This window comes from Phaenicophaeus curvirostris, chromosome Z (assembly GCF_032191515.1).
Source record: "Phaenicophaeus curvirostris isolate KB17595 chromosome Z, BPBGC_Pcur_1.0, whole genome shotgun sequence".
Lineage (NCBI taxonomy): Eukaryota > Metazoa > Chordata > Aves > Cuculiformes > Cuculidae > Phaenicophaeus > Phaenicophaeus curvirostris.
Window position 1 is genome coordinate 63497262 of NC_091431.1, and position 20651 is coordinate 63517912.

Sequence of the window (20651 nt, forward strand, 5' to 3'; positions counted from 1 at the left end):
CAGCACCTCGTCCACCCGTGCCTTAAACACCTCCAGGGAAGGTGACTCAACCACCTCCCTGGGCAGCCTGTTCCAGTGCCCAATGACCCTTTCTGTAAAGAATTTTTTCCTAACGTCTAGCCTAAACCTCTAGCCTAAACCTTCTTTTCTCAAGGAGACTGTAGTGAAAATCAGGAGGCACATGATGGTTTAGGACTGCTGCTCTCCATTTGCCACAATACAACTGGCTAGAGGAGCTGAGCTGACGCAGTGAGGAAAGCTGTCTGCAGCTCAGCACAGAAAAAGCAAATGTTCCTGCTCCTGCAGAAAGTGGGAAAGGTCAGGGACTGAAGTGAGACACAGGGACACAGAGAAAACAGGCCCTTCTACCCAGGTAACATTGCCACCTGGCGCAAGGCTAGCCTGGAGGCACCCGAGTCCCTCATGGCTTGCAGTCTGCTCCAGTAAGGTTATTAACACACTATAAATTATACGCTAAATCCACCAGACTGTAATTCAAACTTTCCCCATGTCAAGATATCTGCTGTCCCTTCTTCCCAGAAACTGTGCTGTATGGCCAGACCTTCTTGGGCAAACTGAGGTCACCTTCAGCGTTTGCATTGCCTTCCTTGAACATTTCAATTCCCTGAATACTGCATTTCCTTTCAAGTATCAGATCCAGTAGATTTTACTAAGCTTTCCTCTACAGATTCTGCCACACTCAAAGGAAAGTCAGGAGAAGTTTTATGTGCTGGATTACAACCACAGAGAAAGGGGGGGATATAGTGAGATCTTCCGCAACCACAGATAGACTCCCTGGTGTTTCAAGATCATTGAGTTAATGTGTATGGTGTAACATTATAATTCCGCATGCAAACTTCATTTCATTTATAAACAGTGTATATTAGTGGTTGCTTGCCAGTAGTTCACTTATTTGCTTCTCTGGTCAACATCCTATTTTCCACGCTAAAGCCCTCATCATTTGTGTAAACCTATGTGAAATGTGCTTTGCCAGGACAAGACTGTTGCATTACAAATTGTACTGGAATCATAATTGGAATTGTAACAGCACAGTTCCTCAGAAGTTACATTGAAATTTCTCAGATTTCCTACTATTGCAGAGAAAACCTCAAATGGAATCTTCCAGTTTAGTTCACACTCTAGGAAAATTTTACAAAATAATGAAGACAAGAAGAGGGAAAAACTTTCAGCAGATTTGGGCTTCTTAGTCACTGGAAAGGTTTTGAAAATCCTGTGATAAACATTTTGTTACACCATATCTGGCCTGATTTTTCCAGCTGTTCAACACCCTGCATTGATCTATTTGAAGTTGGTCATTACCTCTATATATTAGGATATTTGAGTAACTTAATAGTGGATTTCTAGATGTGACTTAAGAAAATCGTTTGGAAAGTACTGTCCATAGATTCTTCTGCAGAATAGTATTTACAAGGCTGTTGCTACTAATAATTTTCCATCAACTTTACAGCCTCTTTGCCTAACTACAGGGCTACAAGGGGCAGTTTTGTTTATTACTGTGGATTATCATTCAGCAGGTACAGGAAAATCATAGAATCATAGAATAATATGTACAGCATTTTGGATAAATGCTCAAAACTGGGAGTGGTTTTATGCTGACTCAGTCAGAACTTAAGAGTAGCAAGCATAGAAAGAATTCAGAAAAGGATTTGCAATAGGTAGAAATGGACGTTCATTTGAAGTGCTAACATTGCTGAGTACAGTTTCAAAGGCATGCAGGGTACAAAACATGCTGTGGTCATCCCACTTTAGCATTCGCCTTCTCAGGGTGAGATGGCTGCACAGGTTCTCTATTATCTGCTGCTGTAACCTTGTTACCTGCAGCCCCAATAGGAAAGAGGATGTAGGCACCATCACAAACATGCTTTGTCAAAGCGGAGTGGAATCAGGCTATTTACAGCACAGTGATTTGGGGCTGTTGATAACAAAACCCACAAAACTTTAATTTTTAAGATAAGTAAATATTAGCTTCATTTCACAGAGAGGAAACTCACTCAGCAATGTGAACTATGAATCCTGCCAGCATCCTGATCTTTTAGCAGGTTTTTTTTTTTTTGTGAACTTGTCATCAAATTCAAATGCCTGAAAAGGATCAGAAATGTGGAAAAGAAATTGAACACTGAACACTGTTGGTTAGGAAAGCAGGCTGGAAAGAGCACTGACATTTTACCAGAACTGCACGGTTTAGAGTACTTTATACTTCTGCTTTTCTGGAGACTTAATGAAGGCAATCTTGACAGCAGTTATTTGTAGCTGAAGGCACTAAATGAATGACTATGTATTTCCAGTGAAGTCATTGTAGCTGTCAAGCTGAGTTTGGGAAAGTCAGGATTTTAACCAACAACTGTGTTACATTGTGAACCATGATTTTATACTTAGAAAGTAATGACAATAACAAGACCTTTAATTTCTGCTCCTTCCCAAAACCTCAGAAAAACTGTACAAAAAAAAAAGTGACTTCTTAATCTTAAGAAATTTTTATTTGCAGTTTTTTTTGTGAGCTTCACTTTATTTTCAGTATAATTGTTCACTCCTGTAAAACAGTGATGTGAATTCCAGATTTAGCTGTGTAGCTGAGCACAGCAACAATGGATATAGGATGGGAAATTAACAGGTCAGGACATAGGAATATTCTGCCTCTGCTACAAATACGCAGCTTTGCATTCTGTATAGGCAGGCTGAATCTGTCCCTGACACTTATGTTATTTAACACTGGTTTACATTGTCACAGAGGTGGTATTTTGACAAACATATACAGATTCTTGAAGTTTCTTAACAACTGACTCATGCACATACCAATAAAAAGATGGTGGTCAAATAGGAAGCTACCAAAAATCTACGTTTTCCTGTTTACATAGTAGAGCCAATACCTGAAGCTTGAAAATTTTATTATTGTCTTGAATACTATAAAAATGTTCTTACTAACATAAAAATTGCCAGCACTTCATGTGCACTGAGCACCTGAAATTTTCTGTTCCAAGGTAAGAATATACAGCTGGTGAAACAGAGGGTTCAACAATAGCTAGCAACAGAGAAGATACCAGCATTGAGGATCATGGAGAGTTAAATTACTTGAACTGATTTGAACTAGTTGTTTTGTTGGGCTAGAAGACCTCAGAACAGAGAGTTTTGGAAACAGAAGCAGGTGTGGTAAGAGATCTGGTGTTGGTAATCATGGTCTATCAACATTGCTTCCTATGCGCAGAGGCTGTGGAACACTGAGGCAAGCAGGGAGCTTCTTGCACCAATGAGATTTTGTCACAGATACCTGAGAGGCAAAAAGAGCTCTGAGCAGCTGTTCTATTTAGCTTTCTGCCTCTCTTTATCTATTATGAACCAACAGTTGTGTAATTCATATTTGTTTTATATAAACATTGGAAAATTTAGCTGCTATACTGTACTAGAGTGTGATGGGGACAATTATTAACACACGAACAAGACTACTTGTTGCTCATTTGACTCCCATTTTATCCCCTCATATAAACAGGAATGTTATAGTAGTTTGCACTGTTCATGCAAGTTACTTAAAGTGCATAGGGTTGACATGTACAAGCTGAAAATTTGTAATCCAGAATCTAAATTAAGGTTATGAATCACAAGTACCTTTTCACATAATTAGATAAGTTTGTGAATGCCTGGCAAAGATGAAGGGGTTTAAGGTTGTTTGGAAATTTATTTGAAAGGAACAATCTCAGTAACTACATATAGTAATGGAGTTGAGAGCTTTGCTAATGATGTTTGCCATACAATTTATTCTGGAGGTCTTCCATCTGCTGTAAAACCACAACCTGGTGCCTTCAAATCAGCTGCAAGAGTTTACTACATCTGAAAAGACAGTCTATAAGAGTTATTTAAGATGACAAGCTGCAGCTAGTTACCTGAATTAAAACATAACAGCTCTTACACTGATTTCTCCATCTTCAAAGAGATACAGAAATTCATGTTACTGTGTTTTGTTCCATGTCTTCTTTTAAATTCATTGCCTAATAGACTGTTTTGTTGTGAAAAAAAATAAATGAAAGTACTTCTGAAAAATCATTGAGCAATGGTGATTTTTTATGTACCCTAAAGTTGTATGAGTGGTTCTCTTAGGTGTGGGTGTGACGTGACACTTTTGCCTGTGGTTTGCATGCTAGAACTGTTTTATCTAATGAGCCACCAGCATGCAGATAACCTGCTGGATGTGCGTGTTGGGAATGAAAGCTTGTGGTCTGCATGTTTCTTGCACATCAGCACTCTACAGTTACTTAATCGCATAAGAGAAGTCTCTTGTCTTTTTGAAGACGTTTCACTTCTCACAGGTGAAGATGCAAAGTCTTCCCTTTCTCAGATGGTTTTCTTCCAAGTGTGCTAAGCTAGAAAATCAGACTTGTTTTGCTGTTAAAAAGCATAGGCTAATCCTTGAAAACTGATTTGTCATCATACGACATTTTGATCAAGCTTTTCTTAAATAAGAACCTGAAGGCAAGCTCCTGTGTTTCTATTTGCCTGTCCTGGCAACATGGGGCTGAAATAAAAGGCAAAGATCAGTGTCCCAAATAAATATTCCAAATGCTACTGAGATAAGAACTGGTACCTGAAAGCTCAGGTGAGGAGAGCTGGAGAACTGCACCCCAGACCTGTCACACTGCTGAACTATGGGCTCATTGATTGTTCTCTTTAATACGAAGCCTTTTCATGGTGCACTTAGGGACACCACTAAAATGATGTATAAATAAGCATTAATATGTTGCAGTAGTTTTGACTCCATCCACCCTCCAAGGTTCTCCAATGGTATTTCAGTATTGCATCCTTCAACACTACTTTGTGCAGCCATGTGTTACAACCTGTATCTCTGTTTCATGATATAGTTCAGATGGACAGTCACACAGTCCTGCTTTGAACTGAAGGAATGCAGAGAAAATTAGGCCACAGGCACCATGTGAATCCTGAATCAGACTTATGTTCAAGTGCCAAGGAGCATGGATGGAGCTGTTATGCTCCTGAGAAGTTAAATCTACATAGTCTGGATGCCAGCCAACCTGGGCTTTAGCAGTAGGGCAGGATAGTCTTTGACCATTTTTTATTTAACGAAATAAACACAGCCTGGGAATCTTTCTACTGCCCAGGAGTAGGTCTTGGTGTATCTGCCAAATACCTCAAGTAACATCCTGAATTGCCTCCTTTGTCTCATCTTTCTGTCACTCCTCCTTTCACTGCCCTTCCTTCACTGCAGCCTTTGGTATCTGCCACCTTCTGCTTCTGTCCTTCCCCTCCTTTCTTTCCCAGTGATGCTTCTCTGGAGCTCTACTCATTAGTTTTGTCCAAAATGCTAGTTGAATTGTAAACAACTGAACAGCAGAGCTGAACAGGAAGGAAAAAATTGCTGCTTCCTGCTACCTTGCTTTAACCACTTTTAAAATAACCATTTTAAAAGAAGAGGTTAACTGGACCTAACTTCATGTCCAATCTAGTCCTTCCGAGTAAGTAACAGACCTCTGCAGAGACAGAGAGATGCCTACCCTTTCTGACTGTATGGAGGTGAGAATCTTTGTCTTCATCTTCTTTTCAGACAGTAAGAAAAAAATTGACCTGATACGGAATTTCCTGAGAACATTACAAATGTTTAAAACATGTGTTAAACTCAAATACTTAAATGAATATATATGAGTCACTGCTGCTACAGCAATTACAGAGACATATGTCTCATTTGTTTTGTCTGTCTGAAAAGTTTCCAAAACTCTTCACTTTTACATAAGCATGACAATCAACTTAATGCCAGGACCTTTAACCATAGTGACTTATGATCTAAATTAGGTTAGCTTGTATTTGTGTGTTAGAATTGTAACCTACTCAGATCAAATTAGGTCAGCCCTCCGTGTCCTGCTTATTGAAATACGCCTCTAGAAGAGGAGATACAAACTCTGTTGAAATGTTAACTGAGAAAGCCAGAGCAACTTGGACGACCACCTTCTGTTTCACAGCTGTGTACCTACATTTGGCTCTTGTGAACAGAAATGAGAAAACGTATCAGAAATTTATCTTTCCTTAGACAATGTAATTATGTACCTCCCCCTCCAATACCATTTACTTGTTTATTTCCATTGTATTTCTGGCTGAATATAATTGCTTAATCAGCCAGATGAAAATAATCTACAATATTCTACAATATGTTTTCTGCTTGCACAGTAAACCCAGCAATATAAAACTTGGACTTAATCTTCAATTCTACAAACGTATTCCAGTCTTTCTAAATATTATTGTTTCATGCTGATGTAATCTTAGGCTAAGGAGAAACAATACAATACAAAATACTGGCAATTTCTTTTTAGGTATATAGCTTCATTCCTTACAAGCCCTTAAACAAACAAGACAATTGTTTCCTTAAAGCACCTACATATAAGCTATGCTTATTGGATATATATGTTATACTGTATGTTTCTTTGTTGATTAACATCTTTCTAATAATACAATACTACTATAATAACATATAGTACCTTGCAGCTGCAGCCTAACCTCACTAATTCCCTGTAAAGATTTTTCATGCTGATGCATACAAGCTTTTTAGGTTACAAATACACAAATGCATTAGAAGATCCGTATTCTTAACACTTCATCAGAGAAAATATGTGGCATTCCTTATAAGAAGGCAAACTAATGTGCAAAAACTTTTATGCCTGTAATAGAAATTAACAAAACTTTTAGCAAGACTTGTCAAAAACCTGCCTGGCCTTTGTTATCTTGAAAATTTCTGGTAAAATATTTTTCAAAATATTGGGTAACTCCTGTCCAACAAATCTAATTAAACACGATCTAATTTAATAATTTGCAAGCCCATGTTAGGTGAGATTGAGTTTCTATTTGTAAACACAGAGCACATGAGTAACTTTGTTCAGTTCTGGTATCAACACTTGTCTGCAGATTAAGCCCTAAATCCATCTAACAGCTTATCATTTCACTGACTCTGAGAGTGCCTAGATCACCTATATGCATCTATAAAACATGTAGGTGAGCTCAGTGCTTCAGAACTGAGCCTCCAAGAGCACTGATGTGATCAAGACTGGCTTTAATACTCACAGGCAATGAATTAAATTGCCAGTAGATAGCACATTCCCCAAATCCCATCCCCAACTCCAAAACCAAGAGCACAGCTATTGTCAACAGCACATTTTAAAGAAAACAGCATCCACGCTCTGCAGTAATATGGGCTCACTGAAATTTGTGGGAGGGTGTTAAGTTTTAAACTTTTGTAGCTTATTTGTGAATATTTGTTTTTTTCTACTTTAAAAACGCATCAGAAAGCTTTGTAAGCAATTTGTTGAGGAGATAGAAGGTAGATGAAGAATTGTGAATATTAAAATAATACCTGGCACCTAGATAGGCGTAGCATAAGTTACACTGTAAAGTTTGATCGAGTACCTGGCATGCTTGATTCCAGAACCTGAACACAGTAACATAGAGGAAAGTCCATACAGATATATGGGGAGAGATATCAGTATTTTTTCTTTATAAATGAAAGATTTAAAAAACCCATTTGGTTATTCTAGCTGTCTTCCAAAAGAAAGAAAGATTTCTACCTTAGAACATAAAATATAAAAAAGCCCAGGCACTAAAGCGTGTAAGTCAGAATCAATCTGAACAAGAGGTACATGTTTTAAAAATGAGAGTAATCATTAGCATAAATCCGTGTCTGATGTTCTGATCTCTCTTCCTCCCAGTCTCATCCAGTCATAAATGGACACTTATCTAAACCATCAAGAAGAATTGCTAGGATTTTGGGGGAGAACTTTAGGTTTCTTGCAATCAAAGGTTAAATCTCCAGATGAAAACTTGCTTTAGTTTGAAATCAACAAGAAACAGTCCACTGATTTTACTAGAGACAAAAATTCACTCTATGAATAAAAACGCTCCAAAACAAACTCATGGTAGGAAACAATCTTCGATTTTATCTGAATACCTACCAGCACTTTTTTTCTTTTTTTTTGAGTTTGTCCTCATTTTGTTCCTTACCTTACCATTGTTTTTGTTGTTTGTATGTTCAGATGTGGGTAGCGGTAGAGAAGAGGAAACTTGTTTCTTACTTCTAATTCATCGGCTTCTGAGAAGCCACCCTAGCCCTTCCTTTGCTCAGTTTTGGATCTTTCAAGGAGTCTTGTTCTTTAACCATTTGGACTTAGAATCAAGCATGAGAAAAATGAAGTATCAGAAAGATTTTTCTCTTTTTCCTTAGCACCAGTTTGAAGAAAGACCAATTCAAACCAGGAGAGTTTGCTTGTGGGAAATGAAAGTTAAGTTGATTATCAAGTAACCTTTGTAATTTACATAAAGAGAGGCAAAAATATGCCACGGACCAAGTTTCAGAGGGCTCATCTAATTCAACAAATTTTAAAGGAAGTGGTGAGGAAGAAAAAAAAGCCAAATAGACTCAGGTACTAACAACATATTTCTTTTAAAGTAAAAGCTAATGTTTGCTAGAAATGTTAAGAAGAAAACCTGAGGAGATCAATGTACATCTCAAAAAATAAGCAAAAAAAATTCTATTTATTCTTTCAGATCCTGTTGATATGAAACAAAGCTGAAACCTTCTATTTCCTGCTCCCTTTGCCAATGAAGAATGGAAAATGTAAGAGACATTTTTCAGAAAACTGATTTTTGTCTCTTAAGGATGTATGTATTCTGCAGAATGCAGTATGAATTCCAGACGCTCTAAATTTAGGCATGGCACTACAGTAAATTAGAAGCAAGACTCTTTCCAGTGTCTGAACTAAATGATTAACCTACTTGCAGCTTTGACGTTTCTATCTTTCACTTGACAAAGGGGCATATCCTTATTGCAGAGCCCTAACCACAAGACAATCCTTTTTCCCTTTCAGGCTTCCTCCCAGAAACAATATGAATGACATGCCCAGATTAAAAAAAACACTAATTTCATTGTGTCACTATTAATCATTATGAGGCTAAAAAGGAAAACATGATGCTAAATCAACTGTAACACGTAATATCTGAACTTCAGCTGCCATTTTACTGCAAAGATTTTGTGTGTGTTTAATCAAGCCCCGAGGACACAGGACTTGGAATTCAAGATGATTTCAGCACATCCAGTTTTTAAAATACCGGCAACAATGATTTGAGTTTTGTATATGCTGTTATTTGTATTGACAAATTAAAATGCTCAATAAAAATCTACACTGACATAATTAGATGCTATTTCTCTAGAAATAGCAACATTTTTACAAGATCAACTAAATCACCTTTAAGACCTATTCCTAAACTTACCTACGACAGCCAAAATTTCCATGAAGCTCTGCAATGGATCAGATTATGAGTTAAAGAGTTATAATGCTTGAAGTAAAAAATAAACTCAAATTGAGGACGTTTCATTTATTCACATATAATTTGCTGGAAAAGGAGCTATTCACAGTTAACCAGGATATAACTAAATTTCTTCAGATGAATATATACTGTCTACAATAAGACAAGAAAATTTTAACTTTTTAATGTATATATGTACATACATATGTGCATGTGTATACATATATACACATATACCCATATCAGAAACAAAGAAAAGGAACTACTGTCATGAGTAAAAGAAGAGAGGAAAAATAAAGTCTTTTTATAAGTAAGTTGAAATATGAAGTGAGTATGGTGACATTCTTTGTTACTGACACGAACTGCTGTGACAGGTATGATACTTGTAGCGCGAGACAAGTACAAGTTTTTCTCAAAGTACAGAAAACCACATGTTACGTTAATGTAGAAAGGTCATGAGCCAGAAGCCTCTCAAGGTCTGAGATACTAAGACAAAGCTCTGCTATTCTGAGGTGTAAGGATGTTTGAGGACATTGCTACTGAACTCATGACAGTGAGAAATCTTGAAAGTAAAGTGACTACAGAAGATAAAGGAAATGAAAATCAAAATGTTTCAGAAAATCCGTAAATGAAGAATAGAATATTCAAAGGTCAGGAAATTCCCCCCACATTTACTTTTACAATAGAATGCTTCCAAATGAAATGAAGGTGGTGATGTTTTACTTCCATTTTCTTTTTTATAGCTCTTCTTAATAAATTCCTATATATACATTAATAATGAAGTCCATAATGCCTACATGGCAAAGGCAACGGCAAAATCTAGCACACATTTAAAACTGAGAAGTTGCCATTTCTGATTAACAACAGTGCTACCTGGAGATAGTGAGAGCCATACCTTTGATCTCAGTAATTAAAGGATATTCAGTTTTTCATTCCTCTCATTATAGTGCTCAGAAGACAAGCAAAGAAACTGGATGGTGTTCTGATCCATTTTCATCTTCAGGAGAACTACTTATAGCCCATTTAGTCATGGCTCTGTGGCATCAATACAGTTAATAATTTTGCATGGTACAATTGAAAAGAATAAGCTTAAGATCAAATAATAGTTAAGGAAGGAATCTCCAAAGGTCATCTCTTTCATTTCAAGCTCTTGTTCAAGTATCACCAGCATGAGGTCAGAACAATTTGCTCAGGGTTTGAAAACCTCCACAGACACAGACTGCCCCACCTCTTTGGGCAACCTCTTCTACTCTTGGACTGTTTTCATGGGGAAAAAGCTTTCTCTAACGTCTGCTCAGAACCAGCTGTTTTTCAAACACTGCCCAGTGTCTCTTGTCCTTCTGCCATACTCCACAGCAAAAATCTGACTCCATCTTCTTGATAACTGCATCAGAATATAGCAAAACTACTGCCTGATTCCCCCAAAGCCTGCCCTTCTCCAGGCTGGACAAGGGCAGTGTCTCCTTCAGTGTCTCCTCTCCTGGCAAGGGCTCAAGGCACCAGCCCTCTTGGTGGTCCTTCCCTGATCTACTGCCATTTGTCAATGCCCTCCTGGTACTGGGAAGCCCAAAACTAGATACACATTCCCGACATAATAAGTGCAGATCTCTGAGTGATAATGTCTTTTCATAGTCTATAATTCTACTTATGTTCCTGCCACCACAGGCCAAGATGCTCTTGGTCTTTGCTGCCAGGGCAGACTGCTGGCTCATGTTCAAGCTTGCTCTCCATGAAGATCACCAAGTTCTTTACAGCAGAGATTCTTCCTAGCTGGAACCCCCCAGAGTTTACCATTGTGAGAGGTTAATCCTTCCAAAGGTGCAGCCTTTTGCATCTGTCCTTCTTGAATTTACAGGGATGTCCCATAGTGAAATGTCAAACTGCAGGATACTTATTACATATAATACTTAAAAGTAAAAAAAAAAAAGTCAAGGAAACTGTCAAGGAAATTTTGTAAAACTGGGAATGAAATAAAATTGCATTTCTACTTCCAAATTAATATATTTGTTACAGAATCTATAACAAGATTAGAGGTAAAAAAAGCAGTACCAAAGCAATTAATTTGTACCAAGAAAGTGAGTATTACAGTTTTTTAAATTTTCTGATTGCTTTTGTTCCAATTTCAGAACTATAATAATGCAAATAAGTTTGTGCATTATGGTTGATTTTCAGATTATATCTCTCATTCTGTGCTCCTTTCCACAGTTTGGAGAACTTCTCATTGTCAGTCTTCACCCATTAAGAAAATTCAGCATAGCTGAGAGGCTTTTCACAAAATGGCCTGCTTCCCTTTCGAAGAACACAGCAAGAAACCATGGCTGAACCTCATGCTCAGTGGAAATTTGAGGTATGGACCACAGAGCAGACTCAGGAACTGCTCTCACTATGATGGTGACAACATGACATCATGTAGCCATATTTTAAAGTGAAAAAAATGTTGTCTTTAAAATTGTTCTTGTTACTTGTAAATTTTAGAACCTTCCTGGACTGCTTCATCAGGGATGTACTTGGAGGGATTCCTCTTATGTAACAGAATGGATCATACCCCTGAAATGGACTCATATGGAGCCTGGATTCTTTACATAATTAAACGTTGAGCTAGATTTATGCAGAGAGATTTCATAATAGTCAATATAAGCTTAGGAGGCCTCCTAATTCAGCAGTACTTTCTGCTTTGTTGAATTTTTTTAAAGAACATTTTTCCAGGAATGTAATACAAGTAATTATAATTATGATAAGAATATTGTTAATATAAGCTCCCTTGCATCTTTTCTAAGGGAAACTATCCAAGGCATTTTCTATGCAGTACACACAAGAACACCTGAAGATAAGTGAAGTTAAGGAGTAGAGGAAATTAAACATTATACGATGGCGTGCTGTGAAAACAGGATCAAACACATTGCATACAATTAACTGAAAGCTGAACTAATTTTTCAGTTTTTTGTTTTAGTTATCAATTTCAATATCAAAAGTACAGTTATTCCCTATTTCAGTCTTGTTTCCCATCACAAATTGGACTAAAAGAATTATATATACTGATTTTCCTCTGTGGTGAGGAAATTGCAGTAACATTTAGTAAGTTTCTGCAAAAGGTGAACTAATTCCGTCTTTAAAAATCTACATGTTGATTCCAGACATTGATTCTTGCTTGTCTTTGTCTACAAAAATGAAAATGCTTTACACAGATCCTAGTAAATTGATATCTGACACCCACCACACCCCTTTAATTTTCCCTTCAGTGAAGCAAGAAGACTGAGTTCCTGGAATTTTCCAGTACAAGACATGATTTCCCACCGTCCTTTTGGTTCTTGTCTGAACACTTGCCAGTTTTCAACATCTTGCTTGAAGTAGAGATATGAAAACTGAACATATGATTGTAACTCCACTGCCAAATTTGAAGGCAAATCTGCTCAGAATTCCTCCTTCATAAATACAAGGGCTTCTTTTGTGTCTGCACCCCAGCATTAGGCAGGGAACTCAATGTCTATTGAATAACTCCTGTGATACTCGGCTACACTGAAGAAGTAACTGTTAAGGAAAATAAGTTGCTACTGTCTGGAAATAAATTCTTCAATTTTTAAATTATGCCTTTGTTTTTAGAAATATGTATTATTCAACATTTCACCATGCAATCCAGTTTACTTTTTCTTATTTGATACTGCGCCACAATTTGCACTTATTTTCAAACTTCAACAGTAATGACCTTATGTTCAATTTTAGGCCATTGATAAAACATGTACAGTGTATGACAAAGGAGTAATCCTTAAAGAACCTTACGTAAATGGGAATTTATGATTTCCAATAGATGAAGCTCCTTTTTACATCACTCAGATTTATGGATTGTAGGCAAGCCTTTCTGAAAACAATATCTTCTTATTTACTTATGGAGAACTTAAGGAGGCAAAGTCAGAATTCAACACTTAGTAACTAAAGCTGGCTTTTATCAAAAAAATTTAAATTGGTACAAAAGCAAAAAAATAAAGATTCTGAAGCAAGCAAAAGGCAGAGAACTTCATTGTAATTTTTTACATCCAGGCAGTATTTTCATAAGAAGAAAAAAGGCATAGTCTTTTATGAATATATATATATGTACTATTTCAAGAATATTGGGAATAAATTTTGACTGAATTGTATGTGCCATGAGAAGAAATTATTGTGGTAACAAAGCAAATTAATTTGTATGCATTATAAAGTCTGTTGTCACAAGTAAAAGGAGGATGTTGAGGTTTTAGCATGGTTTGCGGGGGCACAACAAAGTTACATCTGTTTCTAAGATAGTAGTAAGCTACAATGTGCCAGTGTGGTTAGCACAAAATATGTGGAGTGAAGAGACACAACATTATTTGCCTGAAGTGATAAGCTCACTGGGTTCTATTCTGAGATTTGTGTATCACATATATATGCTATGATCTGCTACTGCTAGACTACCAACTTTCGTTTCAAAATTTGTCTGCCTTTAATCAACAAAGAATCAAATCTGCCGCTACGACATTTTTAAAATCTGACAAAATATTTATTATTTTATCATGATAGAAAACAGAATTCATTTTACAGGTAGGTCTGCTAGTCATTGTCAAACTATAACTTCACCAGTTTATCTTCTTTTGCATGTTGCTGTTGCTTTTTTGATACATGATTGTTTTATAACTCAAGCAGGCAACTCAGAACCTCATTAGAACTATTAGGAGATGTTATTTATGCAAGTAATATACTATGTCATTCCTACTTGGCTAAAAAGTAATAAAGATACATCAAAAATGTAAAAGTATTCCGGACAGAAAGCACTTCAAAACAAAGGGCAAAGGTTTGTTGTTCCCTATGAGTTAGCTGACTTGAATGGGACCATTTTTATTCTTAGAAAGCATAATATATTTGAGTGTTTTACTGAATCAAACCAGGGAAAGGAAGATTTAAATGTTTTGTTTAATTGTTACCAGGGTAGAGCCAAAAGCAGAAAATAATAGCCCAGAATGACAGAGCAATGTTCAGCTATGAGTAGGTATTTTGGAAGTATTTACTTACTAATTATGTTTCTAAGCTAGTAAGACAAAGGAGAACACATAAGGTTTGCTGACATCTTGGGCTGCTGACAGACTGCAAATTACTGAGTTCAGATAATCACAAATACCTGTTTGCTGTGACCAGCCTTCAGAAAACTTGAAACTGCAGATTGGAAGAATAAGTACCACTGAAAATGGAGGATTAACCAGACAAGTAATGTTGAATTCTGGAGGAATTAATTACAAAGAGAATTCTAAAATTCATGTTCAAATTTTCAGTGAAAAAATACAGTTCCTATCATCTTATAGTTAGTCATCACTAGGCACAAAAGAACAGAAAAGCTGAATAAAACTGCAAGGAAACACAAACTTCCTATGAGCAAGAAAATTTCTATGAAAACTATTCCAGAAGGACTTCCAGGAAAGCCAGTAAGAGTCAGAATGGATACAGAAAAAGAAACAACAGCTTCCACAGTATATACTGTTTCACCAAGACTCGGCTGAATCTGCCGCAGAAGGCCACACCCACTAGGTGTCATCTGCACGATGGAGAAGTTCAGACAAACACCTATCATATGTGAAAACCAACAACATGTTTCTGTGGCATGTGGTGTCCTTTTATACACTCTGCCTACTGAAAAATGACTTTTAGCTGATTACTGAAAACAGTTGTGTGAAACCCTACTGTAAATTCTAGTGAGTGCTGATATTCTGTGCAGACATAGCAGTGGAACCACAAGTGGTGTAGCGCCTACCTTACTGCTTCATTTGGAGCCTGCTCAGTGCAACACGATGAGAGGGGAGGTTACTGGGAAGAAGCACCTTGTGTCACCCACACTTTTGGGCTGTGTGTGGTGCTGCACTGGGGAAAGAGCCTGCAGGTTTTTAGAGGGTGGTAGCAGAGCTGAGCTGTAATGGAAGGTTAGAAATAGAAAGGTTGGATAACAAAAATTCATCACCTCTGGTGCTGACAAGCACTCAGTTTTCATGTACATGATATCCCTTCGGTAGGTCATCCTGAGAAAACAGTGTTTTCATTTACTGATTTTAATAGCTATGAATTGTAACATGGTTTTAAAATTAATTACTTAGAACAGTTTATTTATTAAAAATTAGCCAATTGATAAAACATACACATTAACAAAAGGTGACCAGCTATATCTTAGCTGATTTACAAGAATTGGATATAATCTATTCTTACAACAATTATTAATAAGCACACTATTGGTTCTATTTAAGTTTAGGAATTGGTTTTATTTAGAAGCATCATCAAATTATATCATATGAACTAACCATACCTTTCCCTGGTTAGGTTTTTTCTTCTTTTTTGTTTTGTTTAAATTTAAAGTGACAGTGAATGTGCAAGTGAGGTGGGATTTTGCTCTTGCAACAATAAACAAACAATCCTTCATCACAGAAGGGAGGTCTGAAGGTTTAATACATATTTCTTAACCTTTAGCAGCCCTTAAAAAGATTACTAATGTTCACCAACTACAATTTTTCATACACTGATGTCTTTATGTGTGGTCGTTTTTTCCAGCAGTTGACTCTGCTTGTTTGGCTCTTTGGAGAAAGATTTTAATATCCTATGAAAAGAAAAATGAAAAGGTGAAGGTCATTTCATGTAGTAGCCTGATCTACCTTAAAACTTGTATATTGCTATGAATTATAGTTTTTCTAGGTTACTTAAGATTTCTTCAAGAAAGGCACTAAAAACAATGTTGTCATTCAGTTTAAATACTATGAACATTCAGCACACTAAAAAAAAGCCATAAACATACAGTGACAAGTTGAGACAGCATATTTTTCATGGCAAATTCTAGAAGTTACTGGTGCATCACTAATATCACTGAGATGGTTTTCATGTTACCCTCACAACCTCATTGCTTTCAATGGTTTTACAAAGCACAGTAATGCAATTCTTAAAGTACACAGAGATATTAAGCATCTGCTTAAGCTTACCAATAAAGAGAAGTATTAAGATTGTCATTTAAAGCAGTAAATGTTATCTAAAACAAAATCTTCAGTAAAGTTTATTTCTTTATTTGTCACATTTCATGCTAAACTTAAACACTTCAAGCAAATAGAAATAAAAGAAAATAACTGTAACACGTGGAATTCTGCATACCCCCATTTAGACATCATAGAGTTGACTCTTTGTACAGTTCTGCATTCTTTATAACACACTGTGTGATTTGTTATTTTTCAATAATTTTGTGTTAGCACTATACTCTTTATTTCCAACTTCAGCAATACTACCCATTGTGTAAGTAGAATGAACAAGGAATTTGTAATTTAAAAAAGTAATGTGCAGAATGTTTAATATAAATAGTAATTTAACTTTCTAGTATTGTCAGCAAATACATTTTCTCTTTTTGAAGAATAATTTACAGTCAGAATTTTTATAAAATAAATGAGTTAAAATTCAAATACATACACCAATATGCATTTTTTGCTTATTTTGAAGATATAACCTCTTTTTAAAAAACAAAACTGCCTCTATGTAATGATGCCTCACATAACTTGCAAAGTATCGGGAGCACTTCAGTGAATACAGAACCATGTGAAAATATCATTTTGCCAGTCCTTTGTTTTAGAAAGTAGGGCTAACATTTATCTTTGACTCCAAGAAATACTTCAGTTTAAGAAGGCCTTTTCAGCACATTGAGTCAGAAAAAGAAGTTTCAATTCCGGCTTGACAAAAGTAAATTTTAGCAAATAGAACCTTCAGCAAGTTCATTATCAGTACTGATCATTACCACACGAAGCAGATGAGGATCTCAGTAAAACGTAGTGCTTCTGGCATAATAGAATGTAAGTTTAATTATGAAAGTTCTAAATGTAAAGTACAAGCCCAAGTTCCTGTAAAAAATGAGTTTGAGAAAGCTACTGCTGATTGTTGCAGAGCAAATGATATACAGAGACACGTTCAACACTGTCATTGTGATCATGTGTGTGGGAAATGGCAATTTTATGCTCTAGCAATACCACAGGAATATATTTTAACTATCAGGCTAAAAGCAAGAATGGCATGATTGAAAATTGTAACCTGATGCAGGAAACAGAGTGACAGAAGAGCATTTAAGAATGTGTTAAGTGAAAAAAAGCTTCCTTTGTGCAGATTTTATTTATGTAACTGCTAGTTCTGCAAGAGAAACAAAACCCTAAGAGCCTCAAAACACTGGAGGAATAGTACTCCAACAGATTTACTATGTCGATGTTAAAAACCAAACTCAATATTTTTAGTATATTAATATACATTTTTATAACTTTTAATGTAAGAAATAGTATCTTCCATGTATATTTGCATCCTAAAATTTTGAGATGGAATACATGATAAAAAGAAGCATAACATAGGTCTCTTTTTTAAACTATGTATTTAAACACTGAGTTAAATTTTCCTTCCCTTGCAAAATGGGACATTTAAAATACCACATGAAAAAGGCTTCTCAGGTTTCATAAGTATTACAACCACTGCCTATGAGTAGATAGTGATTCAGCAGTGCTTTTTCTCTGCCAAAGCATCAAGAGTTGACTATAAACTATACAGTCCACATTATAAGGCTTACCAAACAGAATCGGTATGAACTTCTTCTAGATAGAAAATTCATATATGGAGTTCTGAATCTTTCTTTAGTTGTGTGATATAAAAGGGCTGCTGTGAGTATAAACAAGTTTTGTAATAATTGTTCAACACACTAAAAATTGGGGTGTTTTTATAAATATGTTAATTTACATATTAGAAATACTGCCGCATTAGAACTCCAATTTGAATTAATCGAAGTAATGCTACTGAAATGACTAACAAACTCAACAACAATAACAGCAGTAATAATATGACAATTCCTTACAAGGAACAAGCTTGATGAATGGGTGACAGTTTATGTGAAAGGTATTCAAAACACAGACATAGAGAAATACAACTAATGTTTTTAAAAAAGGACTATTCAGGATTTCAAAGCAGGATAAAAAAGGTAACATAAAATTATCTAATGCATAATGGTTTTGATATCAACAAACTGAATGCTAAGTATTAAAATACTTGTTATACTCAGTAATCACACAAATGTCATCCAGTCAAAATAACAGATTATTGCAAGCATTCAGAATCAGGGAAGTAGAATATGTTTTAGACCCTTTACTTAGACACATCACAATCAAAATGCAGAGCTACTAAAATGCGGTGTTGTTTCTGTGTTACTGTACCTATGATTGACCCAGAAGAAAAGGCAAAATTTGTAACAAGAAATAATACCAGGTTTGAAGAAGGTCCCCTAACAGACCACCCTTAATAGACCAACCTATGAATATGAACAACAGATGAAAAAGCAGAATTGCTTGCTTCTTCTAGCTGAATCAGTTGGTCTAATAAAATATTCTAATTTGTTATTAAAAGTACATAAAGACAATATAATTCAGAATGTAATGAAGTGCATTCACAAACACACACTAATATATAGGTGTGCTCTAGCTAGTCTAAAGGAATAAATTCAATCTGATAAATGAAACAAACGTGTTGATAATAGCAGACTGCTTGAAAGTTCTAGCTGAAGCCAGAAGGATTTCTAATGAGGATAAATAAGACCAGATGAAAAAGTAATAGAATTTCCAAGCTTATTTATTTGTTAGCATTTGTATTGAGACTACCAGAAAGGTTCTCATCATGTAGGATGTTGCCATCCCACTGGTATATGAACTGAGAAAACAAACTCCCTTCAAAAGACAAGCACATATCTCATCTGGAGATAATAGTTTTCTCAAAGATTGTATTGGCTAAAATTGAACTGGTCAAGAAGATGCCAAAAGAATCTGCTGCCCAACTCAAATTTGAAAAAATTGTAAGCTAGATAGTCCATTTATATGTTTTGGCAAAACATTTTATTTTCCACTGTTTATGACTGCAGTAGTAGAAATATTTTAACCTTAGAAACCACACCCTAACTTGCTATATTTATCTTGTAAAAGATCTCAAAATAACAGCACTGTGGTTGAATCTCATTTTTACAGAGACTTTTCTAGTTTCAGGAGAATTTCTGAAAAACTAATTGATGCTAAAAATATTGTTTACTTTTTTTGAAATGTTTTGGGGAGAAAAAAGCTCACCTGTTCACCAAATATAGTTTTTTCAAGAACTGCCTGACAAAAACTGTTCCTGGAGCACATATGCTTTTGACAAGAATCATTACCATAAAACATAGCAGCTGGGTCTCTTGGTTGTCTCTTATTGGTAAATATTACAATCTGCTTTAAAGTTGAGTAAAATCTTGAGGTCTTAGCTCTTCCCCACTTACTCAGAATTTGCAAGCAAGACTGTGAAGTGTTGATTTCATGCATAAAACAGTAGTCTCTATTTACCAGCACAGTCAAGGAATAGAATCCTATCTTTTTAAGTATAGAAACCAGAGAGAACTGTATTTGAGATACAGCCAGTATAAGCCCTTGCAAGAGGACATTCTAAGTATTACAAATGAAAACTGAAGCTCTGTGTCATCTGTCAAGAGGGGATATACAAGCATCAAATGAATCTCCTAAACAAACAGAAAAATGTATATTTTACATGTAATTGTACCAATATGTCTTTGGTAGACAAGTTGTGGAAACTCTTTGGGCTACAGCATGTGCTTTGAACCCCTCAGCTACTGCCAAGATTCTTGTACAATAGATTCTCATCTACATCTTTCCTCACTGACTGACAAATTTTGTAACTGTCCCGAACACATACTACCAGCCACAAATAACATATGTGATGATGACAGCTAATACAGTTTATACTACATGTATTTAAGCTATATAACATAGTTTCTCATGAAAGTGGCACTGGAAGACTAGAAATTTTGATTATGAATAGTCACTGCTACTTAAATATGGCACTACTCAGTGTACACCATAACTGAGTGTCACTTCATGTTCCATCACATTTGGCCTTCATGGGAAGCTGGCATTACGCTGAATGCTGCAAAGTCAGTGAGATGTTTGTGTAAAGAATAGTTCTTGAGATGGACCATGTACAGAGCATAGAGCTAGTTTAACGAAAGCTGTGGTCTACAAGAAATTTCATGAAGTTGGCAAAAAAATTCAAGTTAGGAAATGCAGTACGTGATTAAATAAAAAGAAAGAATGGAGAAGAGAAGAGGGGAATGGCCTACCGTTCCATGGTGTCTGTCTTCCCAAATCATCTGAAACATTAATTTAGCCAGGATAAATGCTCATGTATAGTTGTAATCTTTGGCTGTGTTGGTTTTCCCTTATGTTTCTGTTTTGTATCTCTTCCTACTACAGTAAATTAATTTTAATCCTTACTTTGACAGAATAAATACATTATTTTATTCTTTTGTCTTTTAC

General features: G+C 35.9%; 1 protein-coding gene across 1 annotated transcript in view; it reads right to left on the reverse strand.

Moving 5' to 3' along the window:
* Positions 1-15826: 15826 nt before the first annotated feature.
* Positions 15827-20651, reverse strand: part of SPEF2 (sperm flagellar 2) — a 78839-nt gene continuing 74014 nt past the window's right edge. The window contains exon 35 of the mRNA XM_069881178.1: positions 15827-15895. Coding sequence (XP_069737279.1) covers positions 15827-15895 — 69 coding nt within the window. The remainder of the gene's footprint in view (positions 15896-20651) is intronic.